The sequence below is a fragment of the Etheostoma cragini genome, chromosome 11 (assembly GCF_013103735.1).
Source record: "Etheostoma cragini isolate CJK2018 chromosome 11, CSU_Ecrag_1.0, whole genome shotgun sequence".
Taxonomy (NCBI): Eukaryota; Metazoa; Chordata; class Actinopteri; order Perciformes; family Percidae; genus Etheostoma; species Etheostoma cragini.
In genome coordinates this window covers 21814233-21831540 of record NC_048417.1, presented here as the reverse complement: position 1 = coordinate 21831540, position 17308 = coordinate 21814233, and the positions used below count along the sequence as shown (strand labels likewise).

Below are 17308 nucleotides of genomic sequence, written 5' to 3'. Positions count from 1 at the left end.
CCACTCTCCGCTCTGCTAACATCCCAAGAATGCAATATGCCGTATTTTAGTAATGTGAAGGTTGCCGTCATGCAACGCAAAATGATATTGATTAGACTTAGAGTCATACATCTCAATTTAGTGCTCACAATTTATTAAACTATTGACGGTCTAATGTACAGAAAGTTGTGAATGACTGCGTAAATGGGCAAATGATTTTGGACCCTGCCCAGTGTCTATATTCTGATAGACAAATTCTGATAGCCGAAACAAACACAGGCCTTTCACTCAGGAGAAGGGAGTTTGGGTCCCATGTGAAAGCAAATGTCAACTGTCATTTTGAAATGAACCGAGTTTTACCTATGAGTTTTAGGGACCTAGTCAGTTATGCAATGACGTCCATGCTGTCATGTTATTTTCTTATTTTGGTAGTTTTAAGTGACTCATTTAAAGCCGTTACCTGATGTTTTACTAACCTTAAGTTCTGTTACCATCATTGCAACAAAGAGGTATGACAATCACAACTGTAGGAGGAAAAAACATGGTTTGCATCCATATTTAGGCATCTGTGTAATCTGTCTAAAAGTTTGATTTTAAAAACCTAAACCTAAACTGTGTTGTACCATCTGCGTCCCAAGGTGTTCTCTTTCCTCCTCTCTGTGTAGCTTTCTAATAACATTGTGTTTCTGCTGATGCTTGTGTGGATGCACGGCTCTCCTGCTGGTATAGTCACTGTGATGTTAATTCAAATATGCAGGCAGCTGCTAAATGCCCACAGCTGGTAACTGAACATCCACTGTCACACCAAATGCTGTTCCACTCTTTTACGCTGTCTGTATGTAAAGTCCCCCCCCCCCCCCCCCCCCCCCCCCCCCCCCGCCCAATTTTCTCTTTTTGCCCTTATGCCCTAAGGACATTGTCGCATCACATCACTCTACCTTTTGCTCTTCTCTTAGTCATGTCCAAGGACTTCTGCCTGCCTGTACGGTGTGTCTGTATGTGTGCAATCAAATATGCGCAGTTTGTTTTACAAGCTTCATAGTAAAACAGTTGGTTAAGATTGCACTTGTGCAAAGGCGCATTACTGAGAGAAGAGGAGAGGAAAGAGGAGGATAGAAAACTGACCGAGCAGGAAGTTAAATGATTGATCGAGGCGGAGTACAAAGACAAGGGCTAAATCATTAGCGAAACCATTATCGTTGACTGCGGCTTCTCTGTCATATAAATCTTCTTCTTAACTTATTGCTTTACTCCACACTTATTGTGTGAGCCACATAACCGTGAAAATGCCTACGTGCCTGTCTGCTTGTTTTGGTTTTAACTGTGTTATTGTATTGAGAACTGAGGGCCCCAAAAATGCTCGCCGCTCTGTGTGTATTTGCCCTCATGTTTATGCAAGGGTATTTCTCTCATATCAATTTTACAGACAGTATCTGACTTGGGTGTGATATGAGGTAAAGAAAGACAGGAGAGGGTGGAAAACGAGAAGAGGATGAGAATAAGAGACAGACATATAGAAAGGGGATTTAAGTGATGGATAGACAGAGGCTGGAGGATAAAGAAGATGAAGACAGATATAGGCTGAGGAAAGGAAAGTCTATGAATGATAGAGAGAGAAGAGACAAAGGGAGAAGGAGTGAGAGGATAAAATAAGAGTAAGGAGGAAGAGAGACAGAGAGTGTGGCATTTGGGTCTCTGCTTGTGTTTTTTCATATGGGTTGCTAAATAATGATTTGGCCTATAAAAGATTGGCACAATGCGGAAGGATGAAGGTGAGGAGATGGGACGAGGGAGGGAAGAGAAGGAAATAGGGGGAGACATTAGGTGGAAGGAGAGGTTGAATAAGAGGACGACAGGAGGAGAGGAGAGGTGATAAAGAAAGAGGCATGCAGGGAGGCGGAGGGAAAAGTAGGTGGGACCGAGGAAGGCACAAGAGCAGATGAAAGATGATAGATGGGGTCCATTGGGCAGTGGTGAGGGGGCGGGAGAGGTGAGGAAGGGTGGGATGAATGTAGGAGAGAGGAGAGGGAGGGAGAGAGAGGTAGCTGTCAGGATGATTTGAGCCTGCCCTCAACGGACCCTGACACTGCACTTTTCTCTAAGCAGCTGTGTGTGTGTGTGTGTGTGTGTGTTTGTGAGTGCGTGTGTGTGTTCTTTCCAAACTCTCCAAATAGAGATCTTGCTTTCTCAGACAGAGCGGTGCAGTAAGCTAAGAGGAAAATGTGAAGCAGACAGCAAACCGCTGTTACAAACGCCCGCATACTGCACACTTTAAAAATGATATTGTAGCAGTACTTTGGCCCCAACTATGTTGCCAGTTGCCACATGGACAAGATGATTTTGCATCGTCAATTTTCATCATACGTGGGGCTTTTCTCTCCAATACATCCTCGAACAACTCCAGGAGGAGTTGTTGCCGTGTAGAGACCTGAGTTTAAAATGTTGATGACTTACTGCCATTTGCAGGGTTAAAGCAATAGTTTGACATTTTGGGTAATACACTTATTTGCTTTCCTGCCTAATGTTTGAAGAGAAGATCGATACCATGACAGTGGTATCATCTTCTCATCTAACTGTAGAAAAACAAGAAGCACATAAATGTATTTCCCAAAATGTCAAACTATCTCTTCAAGTTGCCGAATAAGCCTTATGCTTACAGTGAAAGAGAGAGAGAGAGAGAGAGAAAGAGAGGGTTGAAAAGAACTGCAGAAAGAGTTGTTTAAGTGAGAGACTTTACAGTGGAAACACTCCTCAGAGCACACTGAAGTTAGGCTAAGATGTGTTAACTAAAAAAGGCATGCCAAACACAAGGCTTTTTCAGATTTAATAAAATACATGTCTTTGTTAGTTGCACACCTGATAACTTTAATCAAAAGAAACAGCACAGATAGACATAGAGCACGATGTGAAAGGTGCGTTTAGGGCGTGTCCAAATCCACTTTTGCTAGTTTGACAGCAAAAAAAGGGTCCATGCGCCGGGCTCATGGTTCAAAAGGGTTGTACTTGGTGTCTTCGTTAATTAGACGTGTGTTTTGGTTGTAACATGTAATAAACCAATCAGAGTGTCCTCTCCCATTCCCTTTAAAGCCCGGCGTGTTTGTACCTTGGTGCATTGCTATTATGATGGCGGATTTGCACCGTCAGATTTTTTATTTGTAATCTTTTGCATGTTTGTGTGTTGCTGGGCTTCCCTGTGTGTGTGTAACAAGCCTAGTGTGCACGTGCTGTGCATAAGCCCTAAAATAAAAATGACATGTTGCGTTATTGACTTTAGACCAGTTTTTGTTGGTCAATGGCACGATCACTTCCCAATGCCTCAAGATAGCAATACGCCAAGAATGCACCTAAACACACCTCCCTGTAAGACCAACACGCCCATGGGCGCAAAGATGGGCGCAGGTGCATTTGCTATTTAAACGACACGGGCACAAGACGGGAAATTGACGACTGCATCGGTCTTACACTATCAATGACCCTTATGTTGGGCTTAAGATAGGGCCCATAGTCTCCTCTGTTTGTGTACCTGTCTTTCTATGACTAACTTTTGTTCCTAAAAATATGTTCTCATACAACTGAACTGCATTCTAAATTATGTTTTGAGGGAAACACGTTTCCTTCTGGATTACGTTTGTTTTAACACATCCTCGTACCGGGGACGGTCAGTATAAACACGTGGTTAACGTGAATTAAAACAACTTGGTTAGGTTTAGGAAAATATCTTGGTTTGGGTTAAGTAAGTAGCCTAAGTTTGTTACGTTACATATGTAAATTAAGGTTACATAGGCGTGACCTAAATTAAGTAGGTAAATTAGGTAAATCATGTACACACATACTTTTATCAGCAGTCTCCTGTGTATGTTTGACCCATCCCTTCCCACAACCTCCTCCCTACACACACTTTGATGACAACGTATGTGAGCTACCATAAAATAAACAAAATCTTAATCCAGGACACATTTCTTTAGAAACGTAACTGAGAATGCAGTTTAGCTGTGTGAGAAAGTAATTTTTAGGAAACAGGTCTTCTCCATCATGTGCATCTACTCAGCCCTCAAACACACAAACAGTACAGCTGCAACTGTTGGGAATAATGTGGTAACATAGTGCCTGTCATGTGAAGGGAAAAGGTAAGTCATGGTGAGTCATGATTGGCCATGGCTATTTTAGCGGGGGCACAAATTAGCTTTTTATATCCCCCGTTTCCTCCAGCTGTCTCATGTGCCACTTAAATTGCTACTGTATATGAATCTCAATGAAAACCTCTCTCTCTGTCCGACCAACTCTCCATCGATTTTGCCTGGAGAGTCAGCCAAGTGCTTGACAAGATGTGATGCCTTATAGATTACAGATTACCACCTTAAATTGCAATCAGGACCATAATAGATTAGATTGCTTGAACGTAGTGAGATAATAAAACAAGCCTTGTCTGACCAGGGCATGCAGATTCAAAACAGCACTGTTTGTGCAAGTGTTTGTTAATAGATGTTTTCGTGAGGCACAGATGATGACTTCTTTTTTAATGTGATGAACAGATACACAGAGGAGCCATATTGCCTGTTCATAATGTAGTTTTTGTCTACAAACACAGATTTACAGAACCTTTCTCTCAACAGGTGTGTGTATGTGTGTGTGTGTGTGTGTGTGTGCGCGCGCGTGCGTGCGTGTGTGTGTGTGTGCGTATTCTTTCTCTGTAAACTGAGGATTAACAGCAGTTTTCTTTTTCTCAAAGCTGTAGTTTATAAGCATAAATAAAATATTCATATGGATAATGTTCTTATGACCATATTCAATGAATCTGATCATTTGAGAAAAAAATGTTAAATACAAAGTTAGAGGGAAAATGAGGGGCAAATGAGACGTTTGACATCCAGACATTGGAGACAGAGACATGCCGGAGACCCTGGTATGTGTGTGTCAGTGTTGTTGCTGACGTTCACTGGGTGACCATGTACCCCCCACAGACACACACACGCACCCTCTGCTTCTTCTCCTTGGTCTCTTTGCCCTCTGAACCTAACAGCTCAATTTCAGCCTACCCCTGAACACACACACACACACACACACACAGACATCCACACACACACACTTACACACACATGCACACACACACACACACACACACACACACACCAGGCACTGGGCCCGTGTAGACTTAAATAGCTCTGCGCTGTAGGACACTTGTAAATAAAAGCCTATTCAACTTGAGATGTTACCACCAACACTTTAAATGTCTCACCCTTACTGACATGGTTTAACAATTACTTCTCAAAAAGTTTATTTGAAACAAAATGAAACCAATAAAATGTTTAGACACATGCCAAAAGTCTAAGAACAACTATAAATACACATATACTTAATGTGTATAGCATAATAAATAAATCAGAGCCTGTTGTTTCTAGCAGTTCAAGCTGATTTCCTCCTCCTGGGAAACTACTGGACTTTAAATGGATGTAAGAAATTGAAAGAGAAAGAGGAAAGAGGAGCAGGGGGAGTGGAGGGGAGGGGAGATGAGAAAACAGAAAGACAGAGAGGGAAAGAGAGGGGCAGAAAGAGAGAGAGAATGTGCGCAAGAGAGAGAGAGAGCATACATTAAGTCTGTGGAGTGAAACTGAAAAATGCCGAGGACCGGGAGACAGAGAAGTATGTTTTTTATTACCACAGCACAGTGCGAAAGTAAAGCAAAACAGAGTGGAGCACAGCGGGCCTTTTCAACCTTTCAACCAGCCGGTGAAATATTGATGCTTCCAACAAAGAAATGTCTGAATGATTTTGGTACATCTGAGTGGGGAAATTCAGCTATCTATAATTGATATGGAAGAACTGTTAATAACTGGAGGGGAAAGGACCGGAACAGAGAAATAACGTGTGTGTGTTTTTCTGCCCAAGAGCCTGTGTCAGTGGGTCTGTGGCCCTTTAGGCTCATAGTTAGATTCCTGAGGGCCAGTGGTCTCTCCTCTACTGTGTGCAGGATGCATTCAAACATGACATGATGGCCCCAGAAAGATGAGGGAAGGCCGGTCATTTCATTTCCAGAAAGGCAAATGACAGACAACCTCATGAGTAATCTGTGGTTAGGGGATTTGTTTTTTGCCATTTCCTAAAACTTCTCTCAGCTTTTAAAATGTGCTTTGCCCAGTGAGACATTGTGATATAATAATTTGGTTCTTCCAATAAAGATGACTTTAGTTAACTTAAGTTATTGGGAAATATGGCATGATTCTCTTAAATGTTTTATGTTTTACTCCATGTCCCTTTTAATGCAGTCTCTTGTCTCTTTTTTGATTCCTCTTTAAAGTATCTTGTAAACTATACAAATTGATTTGACTGTTATTAAGATTTTAGTTATTTGCTTGTCAATCACTCTTTCATTAAGCTTACATGTGATCCACCAACCAGTCTCATACCTCTCTGCCTGCATTTCAACCTGTTTTCCCAGCAGGCGTGTTTGTTTTTCTGAATCTCTGTGTGATGAATTTTCATTTCATTCAGCAGACCTGCCTGCCCCTCTCCCAGTCTTACCCTGCAACCAAAGCCAAACAGCCAAAAACAATGACGGACACCAAATCCTCTAATTTGTGTTTAATCTTCCGATGTGTGAAAACCATTCTGGAACAGTAAATGTGTTGTAATTAGACTTTGATAATTAGAGACAAGGGACTGAGGGAGGTCCCAAAGTGAGTATTATGGGATAGCTGAAGCCAGAGAAACAGAAGGAGAGTGGGCTGAAGTTCACCAAGTACACCAACACCAAATACACCAACTCTCACACAGAGACAGGCGGGTGGAGGCAGAAAATTCAAAGACACAGTGAGAAAAATGTTTTTTTATTGTAGTCCAAACTCTCCTAGTGTCCCATCCTTCCTTAGTTGCAATCTATCCTCTCATATTATCTCTATCTTCCCATTTCTTACCTTACTCTATTTAACTCTTTCCCTACAAATCCCATTGCTTGCTGCCCATCCCATGACTTTAAAATCCATCCATCCCTCCTGTAGAAAACTCCCTGCTGGACTGATGAGCATACGTCACTCTTTGGACTCACACATTTGCGCACATGCGCAGTTTCACCATTTCCTTTGTAGTTCGCTACATGACATGAGCACAGCTGCTCCTAAAGTTGCACATGACTTGTGTAAATCTTCTGTTGTGTTGCCGTGTGCATTATTGAGAACGGAAGTGCACAATTTCATGTTAATGCTAGTTTGGCATGTATTTTAGTTTGTGTAAGTCAACATGATAGTATCTTTCGTATCGTAGTTCAGGAGAGCATGCTAATGTCTACTGTAATGCTATGAACGTGCTGCAGAATAACGTACACAGACTTCACACATCCAATAAATCCATCAATCCATCCAATTAAGCCATCTCATCCATCAATCCAATAAATCCAATCTAATATATCCATTCATCAATCCATCCATCCCTCCATCCATCATGTCTTTACCTGCAGTCCAGTTTCTCGATCTCAAAGTGCGGGTTGAAGTTTAGGACGATGCGTTGTGAGGCCTCTGGGGCTGTGATGACCCAACGACAGTTCTGGTGAGGTGGGTACTCCAGTGGATAGCCGGGGGTGGTGATGTAGCCGGCATCACTTGCATCTAAATAGCCACCACATGGCTCAGAAGCTGGATGGGGAGAGAGAGATAGAAAGGGAAATTATCATATATGCAAGTTAGGAAAAGTTGAGTGGATGCATAAACATGTTTATTTTCTGTGGCTTTGATCTACTAAATCGTGTTGTGTAATACATGGAAATCTGCCTGTACAACAAATAAATGCTTTGGTAAAATCATTCAGTACATTTAATATTTTTCCATAGCTTAATAGATTAGTTCAAACACTGGACAAAGGTAAATGATTAGTGAGTCACAATGTGATCAAATAGTGAGAAAGGATGAATAAAAACTCTTTTGAGGGAACCTTGGTAGGAAAACTTAATGAATAAGTTAATGTTCAATAACCTCCAATAACTTTATGTAACTACAATAACGTCCATCACAGCAGCGGTTGTAATTGTACCATCAAGGACGATGTTTGTTTATCATGACTGACTCATTCAAAAGATTTTTTTGCTCATTAGTTCATACTTGTTTATAAAGCAGGATTCTGCACTGAGGAAAGGGTTGAAATCTGATAAAATGCAGATAAGAGTTGTGTTTGCAGAGACAGGATATGAGACACAAAGACGTATGTGTCTATGTGTCTATGTGTCAAAGTGCAACTCAGCATCACAACATACAAAGACTCTATTCTGACCCATGAAGGCCGACACACTGACACACACACAGCGAAGCAGCCCTCCAGATGCCACAGTTACTGTCACAGAGCGGATCCACTTGTCAGCAGTCATACGTCTGCCACATGTCATAAACAATGCCACTCATTCACTGCTGCGAATGTACCCTGACAAAGATGGGGTAACTCCTATATATCTGTGACACCCCAACGGCATAACACACACAACTCTACTGTATTACATCTATGGAATCTATTGTACACCATGCTGCCTGCCCTGTTTTGATGGACTGTGCAGACTTTCTACATGAGCTGAACTTCTTCATTGTTTAACATCTGCATGACTTAAGTTAAACCATCATAGTGGATATACTGAGTACCGTCTTTGTTAAGTCCAAGCACTTCCAATATAATGGCACAGTATGAGCAACAATCTGTCACAAGAGACTCAAAAACCAAGGTTGATTGTTCATTTTACATCCGCCAAATAACACTGCACCGACTTAAATGCAAGTATAAAATATACTATATATAAGTAATAATTATATTACTTATAATAAATAAGTATTAAAATTATGACTTTTGGTGCTTGCTGGTTGGGGGGGCGTTGTGTTTGTTATATCATTTGACCATTACTTTGAAAGAAGTACTTTATCCAAGGAATTATTTCCGCACAAAACTGTGATTACACTGTTCATTTGGACCCAAGCAGATGAATTTCAACAAATATTTCAGGCAAAATACAGGCCACGATGGACCAGGTTATGCTGATAAAAAAAACAGCATCTGTGAATGTTGGCTGTTTGCTTGATAGTATTTGGCAAGTTAGTGACCACTTAGATAAATTCCTGTTCATGGGAGAAAAAACAAACTCACAATCAAGCTCCTGATGGTCTATTTTATTGTTTTTGGTAGGGCTACATGTCCCTGAAGAAACCTGTGTCATTAAAAAACAAAAGAAAAACAAAAAAAAACTGTAAATTTGTGTGAAGAAGCTGTCTTACTTCTTGGTGTGTGCCACCGTCTAGTCCGACGGGCTGCAACGTTATTTATTGCCACTGTGCTGAGTGCAGTGACATAGCCAAGTCAAACCACTCAGCAGAACACAACATATTTTAACGCTATAAATAGACTAGCTACTGTAAACCTACTCTGAGAGAAGTCACACATGCAAACATTTACACACACACACGCACAGCATAAACACTTTATCAGACCAACACCTTTGAAACAAATTCTAATGGAAAGAGAAAAAAATATGCAGCATCAAAAACCTTACTTTCAAAAAAAAAATCATGGCAGCAGATGTGCATGCACATGGACTGACACATACTGTATACACTTCAGAGTCAGCAAGGGAGGATGAAAGTGGAGGTCAGATCTCAGCACACAGTACACAAAGTGATGGACATTTTGGCATCTATATCTGGTGTCTACCTCACACCGCCTGCAAGCAATTAATGATCACCCGTCTCCATCTCTCTCTCTATCTCTCTGCCTCTGTCTGTCTTTCCCTCTGCCGTCATGCTGCGAGCCAACTAGTCATGTCTATCTCCTCTCCTATCTGTTTCCAATCTCCCTGGTGACATACAGTAATACAGGAGTAGAGTTACAAGGCCTATGTAACCCAGACAGATGCATTTCATCTCAGCACCACCTGGATTAGTGGTTAACCACTCTGGAATCTCACAGCAGCATCAGCCAAACACCACTTTTAGCACACGGCGTAGCTAACTGTCTCTAATGAAAAAATCTGGGATATGCTGAGGGGGCGCATGGGGGAAACATCTAGGGTTGTTAGAAAAATGTAACTGATTAATAACCCATTGCTTGGGACTCATAATGCAATCTTAGTTTATATTAGTTTAGTTGGGATAGGTCTGTCACTTTGCTTGTTTGAAAGCCATGATGTCTCTATCTCATGGGTGAGCCAAATTCTCTGGGCCGGCAAAGCAGAGAAAGAGGAGGTAACCTTGCCCCTTGTGACCTCATAAGTCAAAGGCAGGGCAAGAGACCCAGGGCTCGGTTTATTTCTATTAGCCTTTTTAGCCACTGGGGGGCCATCGGCGGGCAGGGGGAACTCATATTAATGTTAAAAAATACTCATAAAGTATAATTTTCCTGCCATGGGACCTTCAAAGAGGACAACTTTAATTTTTACTTGGCCTCAGCTTTCAACCTATTTCCGGCCTCCTTAACCAGTAAGTGGATACAAAGTGGGGGGTAGACACAATAACACAAACACCCGTGCAATCAGACTAAGAGTACAATAAAACTAACCTTTAGGAAGCTTGTTTTAAGATTTTGCTAAAGATTTGCACATTTATCTAAAATATTCTTAGCCTGGAAAATCCCGACCCAAATCCAAAAAAGATTAAGGGTCCGGCATTGAGTGATGAAAGTCGCCCATCTCGAGGGGCAACACCAAGTGTTCATTTGAAAATCTCACTGCAAGCAATTGGATAACTCTACGACCAATCACAGCAACACACAGGGTGACGCATCCAGAGCCCCACACGCTTAGCTGCCAGCCGAGCTAACTGGTAGATTAAACTGTCGTCATCTGTTCAGCTCGCCCATGGCCCGCCTATATCAGATGCACCAATGTGATTGGTGCAGCTGGGCTACAAGGGCATAGCTAATGAGCAGAAATACTTGATGCCAGAGCAACTCGCTGAGCAAATTCAAATTGTGGTCTTGAGAACTCTGGATTTCCAGGGTACTGTAACTCCCTGCCCTCTCCTCTCTGCTCCTCTCCTATCTTCACCTCTGGCGTGCAGCCGATGAAGACAGCACCTCCAAGTGTCTGATGAATAAGGCTGGCGTGAAAGAGAGACAGACACTGTGTGTGTGTGAAGTTTTTTGTCGGCTCTGCTTCAAGGGTCTATCAATCTCCCCGCACACACACAAAGTCAGTCAACGATTATCACAGGGCAGGAAGTGAAACACATTGAGGCAATGAGGGCATACATGACATCACATCATCTTGCATAGGTGCAAGTTTCTTTTTTGGTTCATGCACACACAAATATGTATATATTTATATATATACACACACATCACAGTTGCCCACAGTGATAGACCCATGTACTAGCGAAGGAGTGAAACATTTTTATTTTAGGAGGGACAACTGGGACAACTGCCTATATGTCTATTTACCAAGAAACTATAAATTACAGCTTCCAGAGGTAAATCTATAACCATGCTGATTAGTATTCCACACTACAGCACCCTGACCTGCATGCTGGGAAGAAAGCGCAATGTCTATGTGTGTGTGTAAGTCAGAACAGAGGAGATGCTGAGTTGGGAGAAAACATGAATTCATGTCAAGAATTATCAAACAGTTAAAATTGACAGAGAGAGAGAGAGGGGGGGAGAAGAAGAAGCAAAACTTGCAGTAAATATGATGCTGTAGGTGTTGAAAGAAAGAGGGAGACAGACAGAAAAGAAGAGCATTACAGTTGCTTTGAGTCTTACTGTAAAACATAATTTGCCCCATAGGACTTCATTTTAGAGAAGCCACTGTGTTCCCAGATCTCAACTAATTGTCAGTGAGTACAAATGTGAATATCATAATGTCCTAACCAATGATAAAATGATGGACAAACCTGCAGTAATAAAATTCAAATTATAATAAACCAAAATCCTCTAGCGTCACGCTGGACTCTGCCCTAAACCTCTGTGGTGTGTTGGTACGGAAACTTTAAAAGACAATAGCAACACACGATGAAACAGCATGTCCACATACACACATGTGTGTTCCCTGCCTCGGTATGTCACAGAAGACACACACACTTTCCTCCTGTTGACCACAGACTTCACATTAGACAACTATTCTCTCAACCACATGAGCATGTGTGATCTTTAGTAAGAGGTTGTATTTAGACCACATATTCACAAACAAACCGCTAAACATCACTTATCCTCCCCTGGTGTAGGAATCATTGAATTCACACCACACCCACATACACACACACACACACACACACACACACACACACACACACACACACACACACACACACACACAAACACAAAATAAGCATCAGTAAACGGTGCTAAGCAGCCAAGCAGGAATATAAGACAGGTCACTGCATTATTTATGTCCCTCTGCTGCGTTTAATATTGCATCCTGATAACATCTATTCAGCAACTTCTCCCCACATGTGCATACCTCAACACACAACGATGCACCCATACGGAAATGGGATTAAAAAAACTTACATGCACAGCAACATGCCCACAGATGGGCACACAAACTGTCGCACCAAGTCCTGAACATGTAGAAAAACACACACATGCTCACACATGGAGCTCCTTTGCAAAATTGAACTTAATTCTTGTTTGTTGGCCCCAAATGCAAATTTTCTGACCTTTTTTCTAAGCTATCTTACAGATTTGTTTTATCTTTGAGAAGGGAGTTTGATTTGACTCTAAAGAGCCTTTTCAGCCTGTTGCAATCGATTAGGGAGTTTGTGAGGACATGGCTATTTGACCATGTTCCGTATTTATTTGCATTGGCCAGAGCCCAACATGAAAGCATTAGTGGTTTTAGTAAGTGTTTGTGTATGAAAGTGAGAAGGGGTGTCTCACCATGCTAACCAGAGAGCTTGTTATGAGTAGGGAAATTAATTGACGGATCAACTTGTAATGACTAGCCCCAATACTCAAAACAGTACAGTGAGTCTCACGTTCTCCTTTTTGTTGGAAACGGGGCCCATAAATTTAACAATGAGTATATTCTAAGCATTTGTATCAATGACTGATTATGGGAAAATTCTAATTTCCCTATTGATTTCCATGCATTTGTTACTGTTTACAATGCATTTTTGATAGGATGGCTTGGCACCTGCATCATAAACCACTCACAAAACACTTCCAGAACTGTCCCCTTAAACGGTAGAAATACAGATACATTTGTAGCCAAAAGCGTTAGTGTGACTCTGGGAATATGAGAAACGCTGAAAATTACAGGCTGAAATGTCTCTTTTGGATCAGAACCAATGAGCTTTTAGTCATTGAAACCTGGGAAAGATCATGAACGGACAAACACAGAGAGAAAGAAAAGAAAAAGAGGCGGATCAGGAAGAAAGAGAGAACAAGAGCATAATGCCGGAACATCTGTCTCTCATCATCTGAAAAGAGAAAGTCAGCAGCTCAGGAAAGCTCACTGGACAGAAAAAACAACTCTCGCACACACACAAACAGGTGGGATAGTGCTTTTCTCCAGGTGCCCTGCATTAAGCCACAGTGGAAAACTACAGAGAGAAAACAGAGAGAGAGATGGCGGAGGACTACAAAGGGTAAGAGAAACAAAAGAGGTGATGGGAAAATGGAAAGAAGAGAGACAGGGACTCATTGAAACAGAAGTTAGAGTATGTGATACAGAAAAAGAACTGACTTGAAAGCAGGTTTCCTAACTTAGGAGCAAAGACACTGCCTGGTCTATGGGGGATTTAGTGAGTGGAGAGAGAATATGACAGTGGACAAAAAAAGATATACAGAGAAAGATTTTAGATCAATAACGGGGCAAGTGACTAAGTGGAAAGCTAAGTGAAGGAGAACAGTGTGAGAAAGGGGACAACAAAGAACAGGAATAAGTAGCTCTAATGTCAAAGTATGACATGAGAAGAAGCGTTGTAGCTTAAAGGAATCGGTTTAGGACAAGTCATGCTCCCATGACTGATCAGCCACAGTGGGCTACTATCCTCAATGTCCACAACTTCACTGTTTGTTTGTTTTGTTTTGCGTGGAATTGCAATTCACGACATCACATTACACACATAGACATTACACACAATACAAATCAGATTCAAATTTTACAGCTGACTGTGACAAACGATTTGTGGTTATCAGAATAAATGGACATGTGTGTGAACTATGCACCATTCAGGTACACTATCTAACTAGTCCTCCAAATTAAACTTCAAAACATGTTACTGTATCTTCCTCATTAACTTCAGTTGACATTGTGTTTATGCATTCAAGTTTACCTTTTATCATACCATCAAACATGAGGTTAAGTGCTACGCTGTATGTCGTATACAGCTCTGTATGTATCAGTTACGGGGCCTTGCTGTAAAAGAACCTGTGTGCTCGATCCACTCTGTGTGAATAAAGGTTAAATAAACATAGGGGCTGGTACACTAGGTAACCTGGCACCCTGCTTGGGAATGTCTTCCTCAGAATCTTCTTCTAGCTCAAAAAGTACTTAAAACTATGTTGTATACTGTTGCATCCAATCCCAATCCTAGCTGCATCTACAGGTTATAATAAACAAATGTTTCATAATTTGTGTTCATCAGTGGAACTTAAATTGTGTATACTCCTTTAAATGACTGTAAATGAAATAGTAAAGGCAGCTTACTTAGTGCTGTACATAAGCCTTTTAAGATGTACATGAATAAAGTCACTCTAACAAACCATGTGAATGGATGTCCAACAGTTTAGCTTCATTCTCTTCCAGGCAGCGAGAACATCGGTGAGAAAACATTGATTGGAAGTCAGAGAGAACAGAAAAAAAGTGGATGAAAGACAAAAAAAAAAAAAGATTTCCCATCGTGCAAAGTGGGGCAAAAGAAAGGTGAGGGAGGTTTCTTAATCGGAGCGAGGGAAAACACTGACAGGGGGAGGTGTGGTGAAGGAGACAGGGCGCGCTATTAAAGGAGAGGTGAAGTGACACAAAAAGTGGAAAAACAACAGGAGGATCCAGCGTGAAGGGAGAGAGAAGAAGGAAAACAACCTGTGGCCTCACACGGCACTGCTCCGGAGGGACTGCTGAGGACGCAGAAGGCTTAGCTTGCACACACAAAAACACACACAAACGTGTGTGGGTGACGGTTAGAAAAGAAGTGAGGACAGGCAAAGTGTCCTCATTTGAAGGATGTCCATGATCTCCCCTTCCCCCTGAGGACATTGGTACAAATGTGTCATTGTACAAATAAAAGAAAACACACTCTCACACACACACACACATACACACACACACACATACACCTCCCCTTCCTCTGTAATTACTCCAGTCATTACCAATGGCCAATGAAGGCACTAGAATACTAACAGTTTACTAATGACATGATAACTGTAATTAGACAATCCTGCTGGACCTACTAATTGTCCTTTCCCTCTTACAGACGAAAGAGAGATGGGGGGAGAGAGAGAGAGACTATTATTCTAATGACGGGAAGACTAATGTCCTCTCATTTGATTCCCAATTTTCCTTCTTTTTTTCTTTTTCTTTTTAAAGTTGCATGGCTCATTTAAAAGCATTTTCTTAAAAGAAATTACCTTAGAAGGCAAAAAGAAAATGGAAAAACATGGCAGTGCGCATCACTAGATGAATGAGGATAACTCTTAATCCTGAAACCTGGTGGAAAACACCTGCTACCTTGAAGGATAATTAAAATGAAATCAGTTTTGAAAAAGGTCTTCAGAAAGTGTCACCTGCAGTTGTCACATTTAGAGATTTAGATCCAGCCATCACAGAAATGTTTTCATTTGGGTCGGCTACTAAATGTCATGACCTCTTTGGGAACAAAGCTGTCTGTTTTTTTCTATAGTTTCAATATAATGCCCTCTAATACACAAGTGGAAGCTGAAAAAGAAGCTAAATCACAATTTTAACTATAATGTAATTTCATTCTCAAGATAATCATTTCAAAAAATGTATTTTGCCTATATTATAATTAGAGTATTTATTAATGTTATGCTTTACCTTGGCCAGAAACCCTCCTGTGCTCAACAGAGGAGAGGAATACATCTAGTTTGGTTTACTGCAGGTGGCTCCACTCAAGTACTGCTTTCCTCTTATTTCACTAATGCCCTCTCATGCTCTCTCCCTCTCTCCCTCTCTTGCTTCACCTTTTCCCTCTCTTTTGGCACAACCAAATGCTCACGATTCCTTGCTCTCTCCATCCCTTACTCCTACTCTCCATCTCTGCTGCTCACTCTTTCCATTCCATTGTTTCAGTGTGTTTTACTGGGAAGTTTGCAAGCCATGTTGATAAAGATTCCCCTGGCCTTCTGCAAATCCTCTCAACATATCTGACAACACAGCAGTGATAAAGAACAACTCAATAGAGAAAAAACAATCATAGAAAATGATGAGAAGATATGGGAAATACAGAGACAAACCTATATGGATGGGTTGATTTCAGAGGCACTAATTTCCCTTTGTTTATGGTCGGCTGCAATATGTTTTGCTCCTAATATGAAGCATTCACTGATTCCCTCTTTCTGCTCTGTTGTTTGACTTGCCATTATAGGGTCTTGTATTTGTAACCTTGCTGAAGTGTGCTTGCCAATCTTCATATGCAATGAGTAATTATCCATAGAACAGTTAAATTCATATTCGTAGAATACAATATCTGTCATATTTCTGGCTAATAACTTTTTGTTTCTAAAGCAAAGTAATTACACAATACCACTGAGTTAGAGGCAGTGAGTCGGTTCATTATGTTGTGAGCTAAAACAGGGTATAACCCCATTGTGTGAACAAATGACATGGATGGTTTGTTTTATTGATGGCCAATTGAAGCTTACAAGGCATCATGACCTCCACCAATGTAACATTTAATGATTACAAGCTGGCCCCCACGGAGCAACACAGCGCCAGGTTGTGTTAGATGTGGGGCAAAAGCTCAGGGCTAGAAAATAACTAATGCGTTACGAAGTCCAGTCCCAGTTAGGATACATGGAGTATAAAAGTCTAGTTGTGTGCATGCACAACAGAAATACATGCATTTGCAGAATTAGTGAGTGATGCCACAACGTCACTTCTCTTTATGGAGGTGCAGTTGTTGACTTTTCCACCCTAAAAGGTGGACAAGAAATATCTTCCCCTATATTTCTCACTTCTAAAAATCCCATTGGATTGGTTTTAGCTGTCAAAAACAGTCCCATAAACCAGTCCTTAGTGCATACCTGTGGGCAAGTCATCCCACTGTTCGCTTACTTCTCTCACTGTTCATCACAGTGAGCCTGTTTCATCATCCAGCATATTTCAGCAGAGACACTATAGAGGCAGACAGCTGGTCTTGAGTGGCCAATTATGTCCGTTTATCTCCCTTGCAGGCACAGCTGCGATCAAATGGAA

General features: G+C 41.3%; 1 protein-coding gene across 3 annotated transcripts in view; it reads right to left on the bottom strand.

The window, feature by feature from the left end:
* The window catches only part of LOC117952740 (neuropilin-2-like), a 98921-nt gene that overhangs the window by 77946 nt on the left and 3667 nt on the right, over positions 1-17308 (bottom strand). For all 3 annotated transcript variants that reach the window (XM_034885263.1, XM_034885262.1, XM_034885264.1), the window contains exon 2: positions 7424-7604. In XM_034885263.1, the coding sequence (XP_034741154.1) occupies positions 7424-7604 (181 nt within the window). The remainder of the gene's footprint in view (positions 1-7423; positions 7605-17308) is intronic.